The following is an 18776-nucleotide window of genomic DNA, read 5'->3' on the forward strand; positions in this document are numbered from 1 at the left end:
TATATATAAAATAATTTTGATGACAAAAGGACATACTTCTAAAAAAAGGGAAAGTACAGTAAGGCATGAAAAGAACCAGGCACAAGGATAAAAAAATATTTTTAACCATTAAAATACTAAGGTATTTTAATTCATAGCATTTTTATTACTTAAGAGACAAGGACTCCACTGCTATATTCTATAACCTTCATTTGGAAAAAAAAAAAAAAAAGAAAAGGAAAAAGACTAAATTCATCCTGGGAGGACAGAAGTCACTTATCAGATTCTAAATAACAGATTTATGTTTGGTTTTGTGTTTGACAAAAAAAAAAAAAAAAAGACCCATACTAAACATGTTTCCATCCACTGTTTATCACCACCACCAAAAACAAAAACAAAAACAAAAACAAAAAAACAGTATAGCAAAAATATAGGAAAACCATCAGTAACTTTAATAAAGTTTTATAGTATTGACTTTTGTAGAAGTATGAACTTAGGACAGACATTCCTGTACATAGAGGTATCCTTCTCTTCTATAAATTCTTCCTGTAAATTCTGCAGGCTTTGCTTATATACAATGATACTGTTACATACACAGAGACACATGCATAGTAATTATTCATAGTATACTTGATTATTTTTATTATCCAATATGCATGAAAGGCATTCCTCTCAACTGAGACTGTGCTTGCTGAACTGCACTATGTCTTTTCTGTGTATCCACAAATGCAAACTGCCTGCTGTGTACCCAGAGAGCAATCAGAAAATTCAAAAGATTTCATAGTGTTAAATGGGCTAAATACATGCCTGAGAAAATGCAAAACCTACATGCAGCATGTGCAGAAATTAATCTTGACCTATTAACAAATCATCTTACACTACCTGGTAGAAAAAATACTGAAAGACAATGACTGATAATAATAAAACATGCACATTTGCTCTCTGATTTTTGATAAAAAACATACAAATTAAAGAGAAAAGTCCTTGTTCTCCCACAAGCATGAAGTTTCATCCACAGTTCTGGTCCAGGAGCTGTGTGTGTGACATGCCTGACTCAACTTGTTAACAGTACAGCTATGCTGCTATGGTTTTTGATCACAGTTTGGGGGATTTTTCCATTTTAATAATCATACCACAGGTTTGGGGGAAAATGACAGAGAAAATATCAGAAATATCAAATAAAGTTTAAGAAAGAAAACAATGTCTGTAACTGGGAAAGAAAAAAGGCTGAGTAAGGTTTGCAGTAGGGGAGCAGAAGGAAGACGAGGATTCTCCTCCAACATCTTCCACAGCTTTGCTCCAGGCTCTCATGACTTAGCACTTCTCTGTTTCCTCCTCTCCTACTCTTCCAATTTTAGTCTAAACCCAAAGAATTTTCTTTTGACAGTTTCAAGACAAATATGTTCGCAGATTCAATATTAAGAACTCAAAAATAAAGCAATTCATAGCTCTCTGTAAATCATCTCTTTGCTCAACACCAGAAAGAAATTCAGTAATAATCCCCTACACTGCATAAGCCTGAACTATCATAAGACAAGCAATCCAAACACAAAGCTGGTGCTGTAGGCCAGTTCTATGGCTCATTTACCTATTAAGATCTTGCCATGCAATGTTGTATTTTCTCAGACCTGAGTAAAACAGGCATCAAAAGCATAAAGACAAAATCAGAGCCTATTAAAACAGCACCTCAGTCAAAATATCTCAGTCAAAAACTGAGGGTTTTTAGATATATGACATTATTTTGTTGAAAAAAAAATTACATACTTTAATAACTCTGTCTTCTTTATTAAATTAGAACTTACTCATGCTACATTAAAACACAAAAAATCTAACATAGAAGTAGTTTTGACACAATATGAATAAGCCCATTTCATTCTACAGTGCTGCTTACTGAACGGACTTGTGATTGAAGCACTGAAGATCTTAGCAGCAGTCAGTGCTTGCTAAAGAGAAGAAAAATGAAGAAAAAAAACTTAAATTCTGACACAAAAACAGTCCTTAAAAGCAATTTAGAAACGCATATAAATATTCAACACTTTAATGTAATTACTTAAATTATGCTTTAAATGGAACTCAACCTTTAACCACAGCAATTACTGAAGTGTTTCAGGACTTCAAAACCTCAGAGATGTGTGTGGCTCTTTTAGATGGCAGTCTTTTTGGAGGAGGGAAAATGAAAGGAAGGAAGTTATGATTTCCTTGCTCTGTCTTACTATTACATTTCCTGTCAACGTCCAGCAGTTGAAATGCTTTCCTTTAGAGCAGTTAGCAGTGGTCCTCTCTTTTCTGAGTGTAAAGCGAAATAGAAGAGAAAGCATACAGTGAAGAATAGAGGAAAAAGCTGATTGATACAGGAAGAGAGTTATGGGACTGAAATTAAAAAATATATAAAAATAAATAGGGGAAAAAAGGAAAGAAAACTCTCAAGCTAAATAGTAACCGGTACTACAGACGGGGACCAACACAGGAAGATTTCACATCCCAGTGCTTAACATTTTAAAGTTTAAAATGACAAACAATGGAAGACAACTTTACTTGAAAGCACAGAAATTTTTCAGTGAAACGTAACACTGGTGGATGACCTCAGTACTCAAGGTCTACTTATTTAAAAGGGAAACAGCAAATATTAGAGCAAAATTTATGGAACAACTTGACATGAATTAATGGTGGAGTCATGTGCCAAAGTGTAGGAGTTGATGTATCCTTCAAAGTACTTTACCCTAACCAATGCAAATGTGGATTTTACACCATCCCCATGCAGCACTCAGATCTTTTAATCTTTTTTAAAAAATTCATTAAGCTTTTATTTATTTATTTATTTATTTATTTATTTTAACTTAAGGATGAATTTGGCACCGATACTCTGTGTTAATTACATATTAAAGCACTTCTCCCTCTACCCTTCCATTTTTAAATTGGTATAATTTTTCTGTTCTGCTGAAGAGAAACCTTTCATCTTTCTACCTTGGAAAAAAAAATGAACAAAGAGAAGAATCTGGTAGCTCTGCTATACTCAGCAGTAAAACAACTCAGTGCTTGGCAAATCAGGCGAAAAGACACAAATTATCAAAACAAATTATTCTGTGTGGAACACTGATCACGGCTAATAACATAAAACTAATACTTTTGTTGATAAAGATAGATATCTAACTATGAAGTTTATCCCAGCTCATTGCAATTAATTTCTGGTAGGAAGCAGCACGGTATGACAATTTACAGCTTTTTTATTCCTAAGACATTTTAGTGAGTGCTCAGTCCCTGCATCTAATTGCACCCATTTACTTACTGGTTATACTGGACATCCTGAAATAACTGGATCTACTGAAATAGGAAGGTTACATATTGTTGTAATGCGCACTGATTTTTAACCAATATTGCTGTTTCTAGCAGTACACCATAGAAATCTCACTTCCTCTTTCTCAAGGGGCTAAATTTGTAAGACTGACATACGAGGCAGTGGGAGGACAGGAGAGAGCATAAACCCCTAAGGATCAAACGTGACCAGGGGTAGATAGATGAACTTTTTTCAGTCTTCTCTCTTTGCACCACCATAACTCTCTGTTCTGCTGACACTAGCGTGCAGGTCAAGGAACAGTCATACAGGGGACAAGTACGAATGAGAGGGTGAAGAGAAAAGGTGTCAGGAAACAGACACTGAACCACATACGTGCTGTTAGTTCAGCTGCAACAGCACTGATACCCACCTTGTTCAATAGCCTCAAAACAGACTGGAAGAACCGCTGTGAATACGAGGCTGAACAAACCATGGCTACTTCACCATGACTCAGCAATGTTCATCTGTCTGACAGGATTGCCAGAAACTGGACAGCAAAGGGGAACACCACTTCCTCTACGTATACCAAGGGCAAGACTTCTTGCAGCAATGGCCTGGGGGAGTGTGTTTTACGTGGGGTTTGGGGCTTGCTCTGAAAACCATCTAAAGCAATGAAAGACCTTCAAACAATCTCATGACTCTTTAGAGCCGATCTCCCTAGTATTTGTTAAAGCACATGGGTTTTTAGCATTGACAGTGTTTCTCTCAATGTAAGGTTACTGTAATTCTAATTTTTCACAGGGTCATTCTTGGTCAAGACAGGACGTGGTTCTATACGTTCATTTCCCACTTTCTATTGGAACACTCATGTTTTAGTATCGGGAGGAGAAAAGGGTTTGGTTTCTCTTACTCATCTTACAGTACAGGCCAGTTCTGAAAATCAAGTCAGGTTTATAGCCAGGCTGTTGCCTAGATGCAAAATACTCTTTATTATAGATTTTTGGTTCTTGGAATGTAACTTTAGCTTACAACAGTGATCTTAAAATCACATTTGCTGGAATGATGTTAAATAACACTTTAAATTAAATACTTGATGATGAGTATTAGATGATGGCCTGGACATTTTTTTGAACAATAACAGTGCTCCACTGATACAAAAAGCTCGAGAACCTCTTGTACCTGATAAATGAAAATGTCCTGTCTCACAGAGGGACCGGGGAAGCACTGTGTAAGAGAGATTACAGTCCATGTGACTGTGGGACAACATGCAAATATGGGATTTTATTAGCCATTGTTGGCTTTCTCCAGATCATGTGCTTCAGGGCAGAGAAAAAGTCATGATTTTTCCCTCATATTTCCTATATTCTATTCCCTTTTATCCATTTTAAAATCCACTTTGAGATTCAAGGAAACAAACAGTTTAAGAGCCATCTCCTTCCAAAATGTAATTGGTGTTCTGGAAAAAAAAAAAAAAAAAGGCAGCAGTCTTTCTTGCAGGGCAGACCACATAGTTCTTCTTCAGTCATGTGCTGCAAGCCAAGGTTGGGCACTCACAGGCATATCCTATCATGTGCTTGGGTATACCACTGGCTCTGGAAACCCATTTATCCAGTGGCAATAAGTTCTACTGCCTAATTATGCTCTGTGTGAATAAGCACTCCCTTATATTCATTTCAGCTATGGCTTTACTGTGGTTTCCATCACACCTAGAATGACACAAAACGTGTCCTGACACTTAAAAGTAATAACAAGTTATAAAGCAGAACTTAGGCTGAAACAATTAAGAAAGAAATAAATCCCTAAACAATTCCCTCACCCACCCATCTTGTACATTGAAATCACGTTTTAACCACTGCACTGTCCCTGAAGCTACGCTAGCCATTTTCTTTTAATGTTTCCTAGCAGGGTTACCACCAGCACAGCTCCAGCTGAGCCACCAGCATTTTCAGCAGTGTGTCTTCTAATCGGCCTCAGAATAGCCAGAAGTAAGTTACTGCTGCTTTGAAACAGAATTTACATTACAAGAAGTCTGTCTCTTATTAGCTAGGCCAAGTACTGGAAACACCAGCAGCCAGTTGTAAAACTTCGTTTGTATCCAGAATTCCAAAGCCATTATTTAATTTGTTTGGAAAAAATGTAACTTGAAAAAAAAGCCAACAAAATAATTAAATAAGAAGACGTGTTTGTTATTAAAGATCCATAAAAATGCAAGTAGGCTTGAAATCCAAAGGATCTGAAAATTAACACTGCAAGTACATAAAAAGAAAAGCATACTGAATAGGGATGGATGGAAAACAACAATTCCATTTTGCTAAACATTTCAAGGCTTTGAAATTTGTTTTTGTTCCAATGTGAAACAAAAATGAGACTTTCTGAAAGTTTTCATGAAATGAGAATGAGAGAGTATTCACTCCCTCTGGACCTGAAAAAAATCTTCCAACAAAACTGTCTCCAAAATAGATAATGTTTCTGTGAAACATTCTGGTTTTGATGAAACAGCATTTTTCAACAGGAAAAAAGTGTCAGCAGAAATATCATAGCCATTCTAATACCAGAGGCTTATCTAGATAGGATGTTTGTACCAGAATAATTATGTTGAGAATTAAATCAATCTAATTATATTTACATAGCTCCCCATGAGGATAACATATCACTTTCCATAGAAAGATACTCTGTAAGATAATTATCTATTTAAAGTTTTTTTTTTCTTGATTAAAAAACCTTCATTTTATTTTATGTAAAGAACATAAAAGGAATCACAGAATAAGCAAAATTAGAGAAGTACTATATGTAAATTTGCTACTTATTTGAAGGGATTTTTCTATAAGGCTGTGAAAAATCTTACCCCTAAATAAGAATGTTTTTATAGTTTGGTAGGTGAGGTTTTTTCTTCTTTTTTTTTTTTTTTTTCCTTTTTTTTTTTTTTTTGGTGAGGGAGGAGTGCGGGAGCAGGAGGGTATGTTTAAAGAAACTTAAACTGTTCTTCCAAAACCATACAGGCCTAACTGAATTAAGCTCTCATATACCAAGGGAAATTCTTTGCTTAAAACTTCAACCCAGACTAGACATAACTGTAGAAAAACACACTATAATAAACAGCTCTGCAATGAGAAAGAGGTGAACTAGTATTTTAAGTCTTCGAATCTCCAGAAGAGGAAGAAAACTCTCATATTTTATGAAACATTGTATAAACCAATTCTAAATTCTTTTCTCTGCTAAGTGTGTATTTGTGTGTCAGTTTATTTATGCTGATTCGGGAGTATGGTTGGCTCAAGTACTGTAGGATCTAACTGATACCTACTGGATGTCCTGAAAATGGCAGTGAAGACATTTAATTGAACAAAGCCTGATTCAGTTGTTCCAAAGAATATTGACCACATAAATAAATAAAATGGCAGATCACCTCTGCCTGCCACAGCACTCCACACAATCTTCCATGAACCTTTCTCACCTTCCTCTCGTGGTTCGTTGCAAAATTTTCATTCCAGCTAAACAGCAGAATTTGCCTTCCCACCTCCTGCAGTACTGTTCAATGTCCTCTGCAGAATTGAGGGATTGCAGCTGTACTTCACTGAACATGCCATAGGCATCCTGGACAAGGAGGCATAACCTGCAAAACATTCCTCTGTTATTCATTTGGTCCTGTTCGTAAAAAAATAATTAGCAAATTTCTGAAAATTACATGACCAGCTTCAAAACAGGACTCACCGTCTACAACACCTAGAGAATTCCTACTAAATAATGAATGCAAAAGTATGAGTAAACAAAACCAACATCAGTAAAGACTGTCCCATGTATATTTGCAGGAGGTAACAGGGCCAAGAAACAGAGAAGCCTGATGGAAAATGAGAATAAGGGTTAGGTAAACAAACTGCTAAGCGATATATGCTTTGTGTACCTATAAAGAAAAAAAGATAAACTTTTGCCTGACTTGAAGTGAATATTACAGTGCAGTCTGAACAACGATGCACACATATATGTGCATGTGTATAAATATAAAAAATCTGCTTAGAAGTAAACAAAGCAATACATTTCACAAGTAATAACCACAAACACTGGAATTGGTAAAGCAAGCATTATACTTTTTCTGACCTTTTTTTTAAAGAGTCCTGAGCATTCAAGAAAGTAAAATGTATATTTTAATATTTTTTTTTAAATGAAACTACAGATTAGTAAATTCAATGTAGGGTAGAAGAAGCCCAGAGGGACTGTTTTATTAAGGTAATTTTAAAAACTGCTAAACAAACAGTTTGATTAAAGTAATCTATGAAACCAGGGCTGGGAAATATTGCCTAACCAACTTGCTGGCATTTCGAGCAGATATTACCGTCATAGCAGATAAGGCAAAAACCAGTGGATGTCATACATTTAGATAGTCAAAAATGCATTTCCCAAGATTTTGCACCTGAGATGAGGAGCAATGATAGCATGAGTCATGAAGGAAGGAGGCTGCTGTCTACAAGATTGGTTTAATTGCCCCAAAAAGAGACAGTTAAGCATGGAAACTTTTCAAATGGCAACAAGAATTAGCTTTGAGGTAGCACACACATCTTTATTTGCAATAAAACTCAGGGGCATATTAGGCAGCAGAATGCCTGGGCAATGTGCTATAGGTGACCCTGCTTGAGCAGGGGGTTGGACATGATGAACTCCAGCGGGCCCTTCCAACCTCAACCACTCTGTGTTTCTGTGATTTGGTTTATTTCAAAAGTACATGCCAAAACTAACTTCTCCAGAGCAGTACCATTGTTCACAGCAAGCCAACTCCAACTGCTTTTGGAGCACACCATATAATGTGTTATATGCATCCTAACAGTATCCTACAGTAGTGATTACATCTTAAAAAATAAAAGCAGTAATAAAACAAACAAACAAACAAACAAACAAATCACCACATTTTAAATGAAATAAGCACCTACATTTGTCTGGAAGAAATCTATGGAAATTCTCAGCAGGGAGGCTTAGGCACATGGAAGACCATCAATCAGAGTTTCCTTGTTCACTAAGAACTGTCTAGCTTTGGAGTAAACCCTTGAGAGGGCTGTATTCTACACAGGATACAACTCTGAAGCCTTTCAGACATCAGCATGTTCAAGCACCAGCTGAGAGTCCTCATTTCTCTTATTCAAGTGCTGGTTTTGAGGAGCAGGGTGTGGTAGGACTGAACACAAATGGAGTCCCCGTATTTTCCCTGTGTCTCTAGCTACAGGACACGCATGTAACAGGGTCTTTATCAGGCAAAGAAAGCTCAGGTGTAATTCCTCCACAGCCTGTCAGTGTTAAGAAGTCCTTCACAGCCATGAAATGCTGCCTCTACCCTGAGCAATGACAAATGGGATGAAAACGAGCACTGCTGTGATGTGTGGGCTGGAAGGATTCATACCCCAATCTGTGGGATGAGTGATGTTCCCAGCCTAGAAAGTGGGACTGGCCTAACAATACAAACCTGAATCCTCAACAGCTCCATCCCTAGTTTTATTTTCTCTGTAGAACAAGAAGTGAGATGTGCCTTGTGGATCGGTATCACAAGATCATCTCCAGCTCATCAGAACAAAAACTGTTGTGCTATGGACACAACAGCCCAGAAGCAGAATAACAATGGTTTCCTGCCATGTTAGGACCTTGCAAGCATTTAAAAACTCTGTCATGTTTTAACTGATTGGACTGAAACTTCTCTTGCTCTTGTTTTGTTTGGAAAAACAAAGCTAACACACTCTGGACTTTTCTGAAAATCAGATTGAGAACAGGAAAAAAAAAGCAAATTGTTTAGTTTATGTTAACAAAACATTCAGTGACGGTTATTTGTGAAAAATTAGGCTTTCATATCTTGGAGCAAGGAAGGGCCAACTGAGTTAGTGTCCCAGATCTGATCAGTTCAGCAGCCTCTTAACTGATCACTGGAATTTCTCATGTCTTTAGTGAGACATAGCCGAATGTAAGAAGTCTCAAACTAGCTGGCACCAGGCTCATATTAACTCCTCTGGGACATGTTAAGTACCCAAGTAAAATTAACTTGCTTGGTGCTGAATATATCGTCACTGAATGTGCATTTCCCCAGTCCTTTCAAGCCAAGCATGGAGATGCCTGCCCTCAGGCATAGAAATCCCAACCTCCCAGGTCCCAGGCTGATGATTTCCCTGCCTTCATGGTGACAGCTTAAACGGCTAGGGCAGGAAATGGATCTGACAAAAACAAATACTGTAGTCTAATAATAACCATCATCATCAGATCAGCTATCTGGAAATGAACTCTCTGAAATTAAACTCCAAGTTGCATGGAGCACTACTTCTAGTTGAGGATGCATTTTCCGGGCAGGATTAGGAGGCTAAAGCTCCTTCCCCAGCTGTCTACTGTATGCAGCACAAAACATCCCAGGACATACGATGGGGAATGGTCATCAGATGACCAAGCTTGATATACAGTAGAGGAAGAACTGCATAACTCGAGGCGTGTGTGGCACTAATGTGTCCGTTCATACTAGTAACGTGTCCATGATTATCAGCGTCATGAAGAAACGTGGAACAGCATATGAAATGAATATATCCGGTCACTTGGAAGACAATCTCACAAATAGCCTTCAGATGCCTGATTTTTAGTTTTTTTTTTTAGTCTAAAAGGTGAGGAACAACCCAAACTAACTGTACAAATGGAACTTCACACACAAACGTTCCCTGCTTCAGCACTCTTTACAAAATGGTGCAAATGAAATCATGACAAAAACTTGAAATATTCTCAACATCATTAGATGCATCTCACAGTGATTAACTAACTAATGCTACAGGTACCTAAGTGAGTGACAACAGTTTTTCCTGTCTAATGACTACAATGAAATCAGCCAAATCCCACAACAGTTTCAGCGAAACCTTTGGAGAACCATTCTCACATCTTCTGAAACTGGTTCTGTTCAATGGGGCTGGCCTATTCTCCCACGTGCCTGGTGACAGGATGAGGGGGAATGGGCTAAAGTTGAGCCAGGGGAGGTTTACGTTGGATATTAGGAAGAACTTCTTTACCATAAGGGTTGTGAGGCATGGGAATGGGCTGCCCAGGGAAGTGGTGGAGTCACCATCCCTGGAGGTCTTTAAAAGGCGTTTAGATGTAGAGCTCAGTGATATGGTTTAGTGGGGACTGTTAGTGTTAGGTCAGAGGTTGGACTTGGTGATCTGGGAGGTCTCTTCCAACCTAGATGATTCTGTGATTTCACGCACACTGTTAGCATCACTGCCAATGGTGTGTATGTAGTCCAGCTGCTTTCAGAGGCTGGTGATTCATGGCTTTAACTTCCTCACAGGCACTGGCTTTTTCCTTGCTTTCACTTTATTCCTAGAACAGTGAATTTGTATCATTTTCTCATGTGTTGCTGCCATATTGAAGCAAATGTTCTTGCAAATTAACTTTCAGCAGCAAGTCTAACCGTGATAAAATAAATAGTTTGTTCCATGGCTTTTGATCCCTTTGAAGCTCACCACCAGGATGAAAACTCACATCTAACTTATGAGACAAGCTGGGAATTAAAAACTAGTGTTTGTCCTCAGGAATTCAGCATTTTTATTTTATGCATATCAATTGCCAAATCTTTTTTTTTTTTTTTTTTCCTCATAATCAGCACAAACACACCTTTACCAATGGCTTTTCAGGAAGCATGGTACTGAACTGTTAGGAAACAACAAAAAAAGGAGAACACTGATATTTTTTTATCAGTGGTGCTCAGGCAGGGAGGAAATTAGGACCATCTTTATTCCTGGGACAATAGGATGCAACCTGGCATAAGATGTGAATTTAAAATATAGTTTTGGAAACAGAAATTTCTCATGCAAAGGAGCAGAGAATTCATTCCAGGAGTGAGGGGTGGCAGGAAAACCAGCAGAGGAGTGAATGTGGGAGATGTAGACTAAGGAAAAGGTGAAGTATGACTCATTGGTAATAACAAAGGGGGCGAAGATAGAGAATGATAAGGAAGTGAGGCAGAGATCAGCCCTTTTTTTTTTTTTTTTTTTTTTTTTAAGTAATGACACAGTAAGTCTCATGCAAAAGCTTGGGAAAATTTTGTTAATTTGCTAATAGCCAGGAGCAAGGATGGGGGCTGGGGGAAGATGAGACTGATTACTCTGCATTATTTCTATGACTGTGCTGATATTTAGGACAAAACGTCTCCTAGTAGAAATCTGGAGAGGATTACAGGATTACCCTGCCATGCCCTTCTCCTAGTTAGTCACTCTTTATGGGTGAAGAATAAAACTTTTTTTTTTTTTTACTATTACTTTTATTTCACATGAAAAATCGTAACTGTCCACACTGCTGCTTTGTATCAGGCAGGTGACTTTCTCGAGGGGTCAGAGTGACAAAAATCTTCATCTTTGGTCTCTTCCAGACTCCTCAGTGTCCTCCAGCAGAAAAGAATAAGGAAAATTACCCAAAGAGATGACGAAGGCAAGGAGGCCTGAACTGACTGATGGTATGGGGATTGCCTTTACTGAGCCTTGTGAAAATAAGCAGTAGAAATTTGTCATAAACGGATCTGAACTAACTAGTAACTGTTTTGCCCTAGGACAGGAGGACAACCACGTGGACCACAGCAGCTTCCCTCCATGCAGAGCTAAGCTGTGCAGTCCAGCACAGACCACTGGGCAAATTCAACAACTTCTGCACTGCTCAGAAGGGACTTCATTAGTCAGTGTTTCACTGGAAAGGAGGGAAAAGGAGGAATCAGGGAAATGCCTGAAAAGTAATTGCATTGTATCAGCTCTGATATTTGTTCTTTATCTTAACCACCCAAGAGACAGCTGCTGCTGCTTTGTGTGTCAGAAGGGCTCCTTATCTCTTTGAGGTGCGGTCCCAGTAGAGGCATAAAGCACACATACATAAACACACATAAACAAAACTCCCCTCTCTCTTAAACACCAGAGGCACAACACTACCTACACAACTCCAATCCAGCAACTTGTCTGGTCAAGTCTCAAGGTGGAGCTGATTAACTCCTGCTAATATGGCTCAGATTCAAATTGTAACCTGCAGGACACCACCCTACTAGGATTTAATCTATCTGTACCTTACGCAGTCCTTGTGATCCCCATTATCACTGGAAAATCAAAGCTCTGGGCTCAGGTCTAAACACTTAGGGACAACTATCCCCCCTACACCACCATAAGGATTTTCCTATTCAAAGCCCATATTCACTGGATCCCGATTTGCTTCTTGTTCCCTTTCAAAATGTATGAACCTGTTGTAGCCTTCCTTGTCCCCTCAAGATTTAGAGTAACCTGCTCTAAAATCCATGTCATCTGCTGTCACTAAATAGAAGCTCTATGGAGCTGCAGTAACTATGGATTGAATGATGCAAATACAAATGTATGATGATGATGACTAGCCCTTCTGTACCTAGGTCACAGAGGTAGACAGGTACAGAAGAAAACACGACCATTGCTGTTTCCAGGGCTCTGAGGGTTCCAAGAAGGCTCCTGATCACAACTCCCTCTAAATGTAGACATTTGTAGCACCCAAGCTGGTGCTTTGGTTTGTAGTACTCAGATGACCAAAATGGTAATCATTTGCTTCAAAAACTGGAGATTCAAAATAACTCAAAAGTAGGGTTTGTATTTTTTTCTTAGCCATTTATGGAAGCACCCAGGAGGAAACAGAGAAGAACACCATTCAGTAGTGCTGGACCTGGCCAAGACCGAACAGGGCACACAGCTACCACTACACACACAACTTCTCTCCAGCTAGAGACAATCCATCTTTAAGAAAGTATAGCTGGAAACTGTGCATGGGACAAGAACACAACCAGGGAAATAAGCAAGTCTTATCTCAGCATCTGAAATAGAAAATATGTACCAGAGGCCTCCCCAGGCTCAGGAAAGGAATCTCTTCCCAACATGCATGTAACAGAGTATTTATATAACACTTTGCAAATAACTTCCTATAGTAACTATACCAAAGCCATAATTCTGTATTTTCATTGGGTTTAATTACATTTTTATACATAACTTGAAAAAAATGATAAGCAGTGAGAGAGGTTATAAAATAACAGTTGCGTATTTTTACTCACTACTTTGGACAGTCAATTGCTTCAATACAAACCAGAAAATCAAATGCAACTTCCCCAAGACCCTTCACAAATCTCTACTTGCTCCACTTGTTTTTTCCATTTCTTCATTCAGGTTCATTCCTCCAGCTACTGTTTTCTGTCTATGACCTGAAGAAGCAGCACTTCTGTGGGACATTGCTTTCGTGCGTAGGAAGAGACACGTGTGAGCCAAACACATCAGCCTGATTGCCTTTTTAATGTGGAACGACCATGTAGTGAATGGAGCTCCGCATCCTCAGTTTTCTGACTCAAAACGTGGAATACCAACTGCCTGGTGGGAACTACATACGACTGCTTGGGAGTGGGTGTAGCACTACACCAGACAGGTTTTGATATGTGCAGTGAACACCATGACACACTTAACAATTTTTCAGCGTAACCTTTTTCTCCTATGAAGCTTTTCATATTTCACCAAATACTTTTTTTAAACTTCCCATCCCACACTAAGTGCACTGTCAAATCCTCAAACTGCTGATGTACTTTATCTGCTGTCAAAATTTTACTCAAAAGTAAACAAAATATTTTTCAAGATAAAAAGACATTCCTGTCATGCACTCAAACACAACATGAAGCCTAAGCTATAATTTCAAACAGGTATAGAGCTGCATTTGACAGATATTTTCAGCATCATCTGATGGCTTCACTTACCTCAGATTTGTAAACTAATAATGAAGTTTTTTATATTAATTTTAATCCAAAATCATTACATGATACAAAAAAAGAAAATAGCAATGGTTGGTTCAGGAGACAGAGAAAGTTAAGAAAAAATAAATGCCTAAGCATTGGCTAAAAAATGTACAATGATTCAGCCACAACAAACCAGTAAGGCCCTCCCCCCTCCATGCATCTTCCCCTTCCAACACAGAACTGCACATAATTTATGGTTCTCTTGCTAAGATACATTCCATACAGTTTGTTATGTAAATAAAAACAAATTTGGGGTTGTAACAGAAAAGCAAGCACATCAGGTCATCCCAGCTTGCTTCAGACTCAAACTGGAAACTGTAGTAGCTTTAGAAACAGAAATGATGCACATACTCCTCAGGTTCCTCAGTGTCCACAGTAACACGACTTTAGCATGGAATCCCATTACAATCCCTTGGGTATTTCATGATTTACTAAGAGGCAAAATGTACATTTCAGAAACTTATAGGCTCAGCTGAAAACTTATGTCTCTGTTATGGATGATCTCCAGTAGAAAAATCGTGTTCCAAATATAACGTGCAATTACCATCCAGCCACTTACAGTACTTATCTGTGAATCTGAGGAGGGGTTCTTTGTTTATTTTTTTAATCTTAAGACTTTGTAATTAATGTTTTGGCATCCAAGAATTCCAACAGTCAGTGAGGTGCTGCCAAAAGATCTTCTCCTGCAAGGTGCCCTGCACCCCCCTTTCCAAGAAAATCAGCATTCAACTGCTGGTTCTGGCAACATTTCACATTATCTTTGCTGTGCTACGTTTCCTCCACGCCTCAGATCCTTACACGTAAAAATCAGAATAAAAGTCCTGCCCTCAAAGGGTGATTGGAAAACCATAGCTGAATGGTAGCATCTAGGAGGAGAGGTCCAAAAAATCTATGTGCTAGCTCCTGCTTGAGGTGGGGAAGGAGGTTATATATATATATAAGTATATATTGTGTGTGTGTGTGTGTGTGTGTGTGTGTGTGTGTGTGTAGATAAACAGTTGGCTTGCAGTAACTACCCATCTCTTGTAAGCTACAGGGTTCAGAGAACTGGAAACTCCTTCTGCAGAACCCATGGCAAGTGCTTTACGGAATTACAGCATCTGGAATGAAGCAAGCACACGGCAGCAGCGGCACTGGTTGTGCTTACCTTTCAAGATATTAATTGTGGATTCACCTGATTTACTTCTAAACCACATAGACTGCAAATGGGACCTTAGAAGACTTTATTTAAAAAAAAAAAAAAAAAGGAAAAAATAATGTGAGTATAAAGAAAAATAAAAAGCACTGCTGATTTCAGAAGGGACAGAACATCCCAAAATGCATTCTTGGTATTACAGCCCTGCACATGTGACTCCCCAGTGCATGTGAAAGGTAACTGAAATATAATAACATTGCAGGATTTCTTACAGAGCCGTGTCTGTATTCAATAAGACATTCTGCTGTTTCAGTGCCACATCATCTCACCGAAATAGCACAAAACTATAATATTCACCAAAGTAAACAGCAGAACTAAGTACAAGGAAGAAAAGCAGAAGTGAAATCTTGTTGGGGCTCCTTCCCTGGCAGAAAGGCAACTTTCTACTCTTCCTTCCAGGGGTCTGTCGTTGCTGTTTTGCACTCACGTTGTTTTCCTTTCCTGTCGTTTGTTGGCTTCATTTCCTAGGTGTGTGTCTAAATGAGGGAGAGGGAGCGTGTTTGTGTGTGCATGTAGCATGTTTACAAGAGTTATGGTAGCTGTTCTCAGCAGTCCACCGAGAATTCTAGGAAACGGCCCCTGTTATTTTATTCTAGGTCAATGTCAGCTCATGTCAGGCAGGAAAGATCACACAGGACAGCTCGCTCAATCGCGCAGTCCTGGACGGAGGCCTCAATGGGAGAGAGAAAGCAAGCAAGCTGCGAGTGGGCGGAGTGCCTTCCCAGCACTCTACCAACCACCGCACAAGGAATTATGATAAACACCACTCTGGAAACCAGATACAACAGTACATTGTGTTCTTCTTCTGAAAAACAACCAGACTTCTGCTCACTTAAAGTAAACAGTTAATCCTGTTTATCTTTTTTTTTTTTTTTTTCTTGATGAGTTGTTAACAGAACAATCTCTTCTGCAAAGCAAGTAAGAGGTTCATCCCTTAAATTCATACTCATTTTCTCTTCCTTCAAGAAAAAAAAAAATCAATACGTAAACTTTCTACTATCGGCAAACAGTGTGGAATAACAATCTTTCTTGGCTTAAACTGACTTAACAAAGCGATGCCAAAACTGAATGAAACCTTTCCCTCACTTACATATTTTATTTTGGAAAACTGAAGTCCCAAACAGAGAGTTCTATTCATCTCATTTAACTATTCCTTTTCCAATGAGAACAAGCAAAACTGATAAAACATATAAATTAATCAGGATGTGTGGTGCCCTTGCAGCCTGAGCAAACAGTGCATTGTATGCACAGATCAGCTATGACCATGGGGGTGTTCTCAGGTTTTCTCTGCAAGCCAAAAGAAAAAAAGAGAATTCAGAGTAAATGCCTGCAGATGAAGTAATAATTTTTGTTGTTGTTTTCAAAATATACGCTTACTGTGCAAATTCATGATGTCTCTGACTTTCAGTATTAAAACTGATTAATTAGAAAAGCACATGGAAGTGATTATTTTGTTTTGTTGAAGTCTCCACACTATACCTCTTAACTACTTCTTACTGGAGAGTCCAGCTGAGTCCACTGAAAGCTACCAGCTTTTCCAAGGGGAATTCTAATTTTTAGCACTTAGGAATTTAAATAGTTCTGAAAGTCAATAACGAGAGTGTGCTTAACATCCCCAGTCAGTAAAAACTTGTTGATTTAGCTATTTATAATCATAAAAATACGTGATTTGCAAAACTTAAAAAGGAGAAGGAAAATATTCCCAGTTTATTTTTACCCATCTTGCAAGCTCCGGATCTAAGATTCTGGGTTTTCTGTGCAACAGATGTCAGCCAGTGCAAAAAGGTAAATTCAGGTCTGGGAAGGTAACAAAATGAAAGTCTTGTTTTCATATATATATATATTGAATATTTTACATGTAAAACTTTTGTATTTTTACATTTGTTTGTTTGTTTTTCCCTTGAGATTCATTTTTTTTTCACTCTTTTGCAACAATTGCTGAATTTGCTCAGCCCGGGGGATCTAAGTGACAGAACAGGTCTCTGAAGTGCCAGAACAGGACAAAGCAGTGCTATTTCCCTTTACAGAAACCGAGCTCTGGAGGCAGCCAGCAGCAGGCCAGGGCCAGAAGCTAAACTCAACAGAAGCCCCTGAGGAGCAGCCCGGGGATTGCTCCCCCCAGCCCGGCGCTCAGCCCAGCTAGGACTGGAAGAGCCTGTACTGGGAGGCCAAGAGCTGCTGAACGCTTCATATTGCTCCAAGAGCCCCTGCCTCCCCCTCACGCCTGCCTGGGAAGAGCACTGTTGCTCCCTCAGATTGGGTTTAGCCCACCCGATTCCTCCCAAAATCGACGGATGGCCCACAGCGCTGGGAAGGGCCCAGCAGCCCTGAGCAGAGCAGCCCTGGGCGGCGGGGAGAAGCAATGTGCTTTGATGAAACTCCTCTCTGGGGGAGCCTGAGGAGAACATGGTGTTATCTGCTTGTTGGAGAAACTCCTGTGCCCGGGAGAAGCAAGCGGTACATCTGAATGATTTAGGGTGGTGTTACAACCCACATATGAAAGAGGACTCCCTTTGGCTGGCCACCACTACGGCCTAGGTCAACTGAGAGGGATGCGGACAAGAGGTGAATCGATGGGAGACCATTAGGAGATGAAGCAACAGCAGGAGGAAAGTGGGGAAGGTGAAGAAAACAAAGAGGAAATGTGCTCTGGTATTACCTCTTTCCCACTTCCTTTCTTACACCTTGCTGTTCTCCATATCTCTAGTAGTTAGAGATTAGGAGAAAAAATGCTGGTCTGTGGCAACACCAGTATAATCCCAGGGATGCATTGTGAGCGTTACTGATGGAGTGTTTTCCCAGACACATTTGGATTTATCTTTTTTTTTTTTTTTTAATCAGAAATTAAGGACACAACGAGCACTGCTGTACAGGAAGTGCAGATGTCAACAGTTTTCCAATGTGAAAATAAAAAAAAATAAAATCGTTACCCTTCTAAGCTTCCATTTGAACTTGTCAAAATGAGAAAACTCCGTTTTCACTGTAGGTCAAGTAAAGCTTTATAAATTACTTTTAAACAAGCAGCAGGTTTGGGCTGTGATCCAAAACTCACTCAAATTAACATTTCTGCATTTGATTTCAATAAACTTCATTTAATGCTGTGTAGCAGGAAAAAACACCTGGGCAGCACCAGTAACATTCCTCCACCTTGATTTCACTCAACCATTTATGCAAATTCCACGTTTCTCTTTTAAAACCACCTGAACTGAACACCAATCAGGGATCAAACACTGAAATGATTTCTATACACATCACATTTCCAATTTCCTATGACTTCAAAGAATCACTTTTAGCAGGATCAGAACCTGGAGCACAGCACAATACAGGCAAAGAGAATCTCTTATTTCTTTCATTGCTTTGGCTATCTTCAGATGTGCATGGAGATTTAAAATACTCTGTGTTCTAGTGAGAAATGTCCTACAAACAAAGAAACAAAACCCCTCTGTTACAGCACCTTAGTCACAATTATCGTCTACAGATGATAGTCTCTGCTTTATTTCTCATGCATGTGGAACATTATTTTACTGCAATGACATAATCAGTCATTACACTGG

The 18776-nt window shown here is 38.9% G+C and overlaps 1 protein-coding gene and 1 long non-coding RNA gene across 7 annotated transcripts in view; both read right to left on the bottom strand.

Moving 5' to 3' along the window:
* Positions 1-18776, bottom strand: part of SPIDR (scaffold protein involved in DNA repair) — a 202194-nt gene that overhangs the window by 21496 nt on the left and 161922 nt on the right. For 5 of the 6 annotated variants that reach the window (XR_011092958.1, XM_068671718.1, XM_068671719.1 and 2 more), the window contains exon 11: positions 6705-6863. The exons of the other annotated variant lie outside the window; for it this stretch is intronic. Coding sequence is in view for 4 of the 5 variants with exons in the window: in XM_068671718.1 (XP_068527819.1) it covers positions 6705-6863 (159 nt within the window). In the remaining variant the exon portion in view is untranslated. The remainder of the gene's footprint in view (positions 1-6704; positions 6864-18776) is intronic. 6 annotated transcript variants of the gene reach the window in all.
* On the bottom strand, positions 11493-16172 carry LOC137851028 (uncharacterized). Its single transcript, XR_011092962.1, has 2 exons — positions 14379-16172; positions 11493-11935 (listed from the first exon to the last, which is right to left on the bottom strand). It is a non-coding gene; the product is annotated as an uncharacterized lncRNA (long non-coding RNA).

The sequence above is a fragment of the Anas acuta genome, chromosome 2, assembly GCF_963932015.1.
Source record: "Anas acuta chromosome 2, bAnaAcu1.1, whole genome shotgun sequence".
In the NCBI taxonomy this organism is placed as follows: Eukaryota; Metazoa; Chordata; class Aves; order Anseriformes; family Anatidae; genus Anas; species Anas acuta.